Here is a 5,753-nt window from a genome sequence, read left to right on the forward strand (position 1 = left end):
GCCGGGGCCCCCCGCCGCCGCCCCCCCCCCGGCCCCGCCGCCCCCCCCCCGCTCCCTCCCTTCAGAACTGAGTGGACGGCGAGGGGCCGGCCGGCATGGAGGACAAGATCTTCACCAAGGAGCTGGACCAATGGATCGAGCAGCTCAACGAGTGCAAGCAGCTGAGCGAGAGCCAAGTGCGGAGCCTCTGCGAGAAGGTGGGCGGCAGCAGGGGGACGGGCGGGTCTCGCTCCGGGACGGCCTGTGTCGGGGTTGTCTGTCTTTCTCTCCCCCCCACCCCACCCCCCGGTTGTAGTGCGTATCTGTCGTGTACGTGGCTTACGCACAGTGTATCTCTCTCCCCTCATGCTTTACCTAGAGTGTGTGTCTCATAGATCTTGTTCTACGTTTAGTGTATCTCTCTGTTTTAGAGCAAGACGGGCAGCCGTGTTAGTCTGGCTGTGGCAGTAGAAAAGAGCGAGAGTCCGGGAGCACCTTAAAGACTCACAGCATTTGTGGCAGGGGGGTGAGCTCTCGTGAGGATACTGCTCCCTTCTTCAGGTCGTGATCTCTCTCCATGGAAGGCGCCACATTTAGCTGTACAGAATGGAAATCCATCAGGACTGTATCTGAAGAAGTGAGCAGGAACTCGCGAAAGCTCATCCCCTGCCACATATTTTGTTAGTGCTCCTGGACTCTGGCTCTTTTTTAATATGTAGTGTGTGTCATGTATTGTATTCTGTATTTCCTTATGTCTCCTTTTATTTGTACTATTTATTTATACTTTCAGCTTGTATCGCGCTCGAACCCCCCCAAGGGGTCTCTGAGCGGCTTACAGTTACTCTTTATCCCTATCTATGGCCACATATAGTCAGGGGTGGGGACTGCCCTACCAGCACCCAGTGGAGGGACTTGCTGTTCTTTTTTCTTTATGTATAGTGCGCCTTTCCCATATTGTGTTCTATGTGTAGCCTGTGTCTCTTTTACATATGGTTTGTTTTGTATCTAGTGTGTGTTTCCCCCCCTGGTCTGTTGTGTATTATATATTGTGTGGGTCTTTTTTGTCTGTTCTATGTACAGTGTATTTGCTTCCATATAGGACTTGTTTTATGAATGGTGTGTATTTTTCTCATACATTGTGTTTTATGCGTGGTGTCTCTTTTCCATATCTGCTGTAGGTGCACGTTATTTGTACACGCATGGACAACGGAAGGTTCCAGCAGGCTCTTGATCCTTTCAAGATGCAGTCCCCAAAATGTATATGTAAACAAAAGGGTGTTCGTGCAGAAACCGGAAGAGGCTGAACATTTATTTTAAATCCTCTCTCTGCTGCTGGCCTGATCAGGGGCATAATTGGGTTTCAAGCCATGCTGACAGTTTCAGGGTGCTGAGCGGGGAGAGAATTGTCCGGGAGGCAGCTGAGCGGAGCTGAAAAGGGAGCAGAAATCCTAGGAAAGTGCTGTTCTTCAGGCTGAGGCCAGAGGATGTTAAGGGAGCTGGCCTGGTGCAGTAGTTGCAGTGGCATACTAAAATCTGGGCAACCCAGGGTCCGACTCTTGCTCTGCCAGGAAGCTCGATGGCTGACGTTGGACCAGTTATACACTCTCAGCCTAACCTGCCTCTTTGGGTTGTTGTGAAGATAAAAGTAGGCAGGGAGAGCCACATTTATTGCCCTGAGCTTGGAGGAAGGGCAATAATGTGCTCTACAAGCAGGCTGTATCTTTTTGTTACTTTTAAGTCTTGTGCATAAGATGGAAAGCAAGAGACAAGAAATGCAGGCCAGGTTGCTTGTGCTGGAAGGGGCTCAGCAGTAACCAGCTTTTCCAAGGAGTCCTGTGTTCTCTGAGGGAAAAGGAGAAGCCATATTCAAGGAGCTCATGCCTCAAAGACTGCCAGGAGCCTGGTCTCAGTTGTGTATTTTTACAATTTTTTTACTGGTATCGGTTGTGCTTTTTTGGGGGGGGAAGAATTACTCTTTTTGTGCTTAAATTACAAACTTGCCTTGAGTGCCATAGCTGAAAGAAGTATACATGCAATAAATAAATAATTGCCCTGACCTGGATGTCCGAGGCTAGCCCGATCTCGTCAAATCTCAGAAACTAAGTAGGGTTGCCCCTGGTTAGTATTTGGATGGGAGACCACCAAGGAAGTCCAGGGTTGCTACGCAGAGGCAGGCAATGGCAAGTCACCTCTGAATGTCTCTGGCCTTGAAAATTGCTCAGGGTTGTCATAAGTCAGCTGTGACTTGATGGCAAAAAAACCCAACAAATTGACGTAGCCTTCCTGAGGACTTTGTCCCTTTTTGGCATCCTTAGAGCTATTAGCTTGCACATCTCTCATTACTCACCGGTTGCCATTTTTAAGTACCAATTTAGGAGGAATTTGCTCATTAGTTGTGCTGCTGCAGGAAGCTGCTTTATACTGAGTCAGGTCACTGGTCTATTAAGGTCAGTTTAATTTTAATTAAATGGAGAGTTAGAAAACAGGTTAGTAAGGCCTGCCCTTATTGCAGTAACGTCAGTTTAGACAGAATGCACATGAAAACATAGTATTAAACCAGATGATAACTTTAGTTGAACACATAAAGCTGTCTTTTACTGAATGAGACCCTTAGTCCGTCAATGTCAGTATTGTTTACTCAGACTGGTGGAATCTCTCCAGAGTCTCAGACAGAGGTCCTTTGAACGGGAAATGTTGGGGCTTTAAGCAGGTACCTTTTGCATGTAAAGCAAATGCACTGCTGCTGAGCCATGGCCACTCCCTGCTGTAGAAGACTGAATAATATCTGTCAGTTTGTCTTTATTAAGTTTTGGGACTAATGTTTATTGTAGGGGGTTTTTTCCTGCTTGAGTATATTCTTCCCAGCCCTGACCTGGATAGGCCAGGCAAGCCCAATCTCGTCAGATCTCAGAAGCTAAGCAGGGCCAACTCTGGCAAGTACTTGGAAGGGAGACCTCCAAGGAATACCAGAGGCGGGATGTGGAGGCAGGCAATAGCAAGCCACCTCTCTGAAGAATGTCCAGGCCCCAAGTAGGGATCACCAGATGTCAACTATGACTTCCAGCCAGGCACACAAAACACAGACACACAAACAGATTGGTGCCATGAGTATACATTTGCATGCTGATGGCAGAGCCAATTAAAACTTATTCGGACATGCAGTTCTAGCTTTCCTAAAAATATGAGCTGTATCCATAATACTTATCTGACTTATTGTGAACAGCTTTTGAAACATAATCAGGTGTCGGCCCCTTTCTTCTGCCCACCCCAGTGGCTGGGGAAGATTAAACTAATCTACCATGTTTACTTTGACTTATATTTAGCAAACTTATTTTTGTGTCCCTATAGTAACAAATTTGATTAGGGAAAAAGACAAATCCAGGTGTGGTTGATGTTCAAAGCTTTATGTGGAAATTGTTTTTACTGGAATAATCCTTGTAAAAACAGACAGCATGTTGCATGTTTCTGTTACATTATTTAAATTGGGGGGGGGGGGGGGGGGGACCAAAGGCTCTGAACCCGACACAGTAATTTTAGAACTGTGAGTGATGTGCCATGGCTGTCCAGTCATCTATTTCATCAGAATTCAACTTGTCCCCCAAATGTCACTGAGGGGTCCTCATTTCTGTTATTTGTTATTTTGGTATCAGATTGGTGATTGCACTATTTCTTCCACCATGTGAAAAGAGGCATATTAATAAAAATGTTAACTTTGCTTTTGGTTTGACCTGCAAAGCCAATCAGGTAGTTTCATTACTTTTAAAATTTGGATTATTTCATGTATTTGTAGTTTTATCCCCCACCCCACCCTACTTTCCAAATCAGTAAGTGTGCATTCCCTAGGGATAATCACCTAAAAACATTGATTACAGCTGTGGAAATGCCAAGCTTACCTAGCAGTGTATTGTCAGTGATGCCCATTTGTTGTTAATTGTATGAAATGATGACTCTTTAGAAATGGAAGATTTTTCAGAGGAGAAAATAAAGCACTGGAAATTTTTCTGGAAGACTTTCCACCCCACATCCCCGAGTAACACAAAACTTAAAAACGGCCTCCATTTCCATCTTGGGTCTGCTGCAGTCTGCAAAAATTATTGTAATTTATAATGTTGCATGCTTTATTGGGAGCCTGGGTTGGTCATAATATGATGCATTGCTTTACTGACTCCAGACTCTCCCCCCCCCCCCGGTGGACCTCCAGTGTTCAGTGTACTGCCTGCGAACTGTGTGCAGGATCATAGTGTTAAAACGGATAGATTATGTATCTCTTTGTGTTTATGTGTGACATCAGTGCTGTAGACCCTGAGGTAACAGAAGAGACCATATGGTGGGGCTGCGTCAGTACTGATGGCACTCCATCGATTACAGTCTAGAAATCTAGTTCTTGGAAGCTGCTGCTCAGTTTCTTTCACTTAAAGCTCCCAAAGGAGGAGTGGATATTATCTGGGCCAGTGAGTGTTTTTAGAAGCAGGAGGAGATGTTTGGGTCCTTAGTGGTTGATACCGTGTAGCACCTGCATCAGTAGAACACCTTTGTACCGTAATTGTTCTATGGTGTGCTCTGTAGAGCAGTATAGATACAGGTGATTTGTTTTTTTTTATACTGGCAGATGGGCCCTGCCTTATGTTCTGGGTTTTTGCAGCAATTGGGGTAAATGCCATGGTGCAAGAACATCGCACAAGGTTTTCAAGAGAAAATGGTACTGCTTATAGTGCATCTATAGGTGTTTCAGAGTGGTTTTGGCCATATAACACTGACATGTGTTTGTTTGCACTGGAAAAATACTTTGGATGCCTAGGTGCCAGGATGTCATTTCAAATTTTAGATGCCAACCCTGGGGGGGGGGCCACCCTTCCTTTCTAGCATGTCATTTTTAAGTCTCTTTAGATATGCGCTTAACATTGCTGAAGCGTCCTTAGATGTTAAAACTATGTCCTTGTGTTGCATTGTAACAGTAGCCTTGTGTCACTGGCTGAGTGTGTGGATTAAGAGCCGCCCAACGAGCCCACACCTGACTTAGCAGGGATTGCCGTGTGGGTCTCCTGTGCCCAGGTGAAGGACACTGGACCACGCTAGCATGCTTGTCTGCTGCACGAGTTCTTCTTGAACCTTTGTGTGGTAGCCTTGAATAGAATATACTGAAAACCCATCTTGTTATGGCTTCACCGTCTCACCTGCTGTTTTCTCCCCCTTTTATTAGGCTAAAGAGATACTTACAAAAGAATCAAATGTACAGGAAGTACGTTGTCCTGTTACAGTTTGTGGGGATGTCCACGGTCAGTTCCACGACCTTATGGAACTCTTTAGAATTGGTGGGAAGTCACCGGACACAAATTATCTCTTCATGGGCGATTATGTTGACAGAGGATACTACTCTGTAGAAACTGTGACTCTTCTGGTGGCATTAAAGGTAAGGGTTATGAAACAGAGGTTGGGAGAAGCTGAGTTTTTGAGTTTAGATTAGCATAAACAGGATCCAAAAGATTCACTGGGAAAATGGGAGGATCACATCCCTTTCTCTTTCATGCTCCCTCCTGTCCCTTTTCTCCTCCCTTTTTCAGTCCCTGCTGTTTTCTCTCTCTCTTCTTGCTCCCTGCTGGCCCTTTCCCTCCTTTATCCACCCACCTCCACCTTTTTGATCTCCTTTTACTGCCTTTTCTCTGGGCCTCTCCTTTGGCAGCCCCAGAATGCCATCTGTGTTCTCAGGGGTGTGTGTGTGTGCGGGGGGGGGGGGGTATGAACGCTTATCATTTTTAATGTTTTTGGATTTTTTT

General features: G+C 45.7%; 1 protein-coding gene across 1 annotated transcript in view; it reads left to right on the forward strand.

The window, feature by feature from the left end:
- Nucleotides 1-70: 70 nt before the first annotated feature.
- LOC107110575 (serine/threonine-protein phosphatase 2A catalytic subunit alpha isoform) overlaps nt 71-5,753 on the forward strand; it is an 18,635-nt gene continuing 12,952 nt past the window's right edge. The window contains exons 1-2 of the mRNA XM_015411373.1: nt 71-197; nt 5,180-5,389. Of these exons, the coding sequence (XP_015266859.1) occupies nt 96-197; nt 5,180-5,389 (312 nt within the window). The 5' untranslated portion in view covers nt 71-95. The remainder of the gene's footprint in view (nt 198-5,179; nt 5,390-5,753) is intronic.

This window comes from Gekko japonicus, unplaced genomic scaffold, assembly GCF_001447785.1.
Source record: "Gekko japonicus isolate JY-2015 unplaced genomic scaffold, Gekko_japonicus_V1.1 scaffold2642, whole genome shotgun sequence".
Taxonomy (NCBI): domain Eukaryota; kingdom Metazoa; phylum Chordata; class Lepidosauria; order Squamata; family Gekkonidae; genus Gekko; species Gekko japonicus.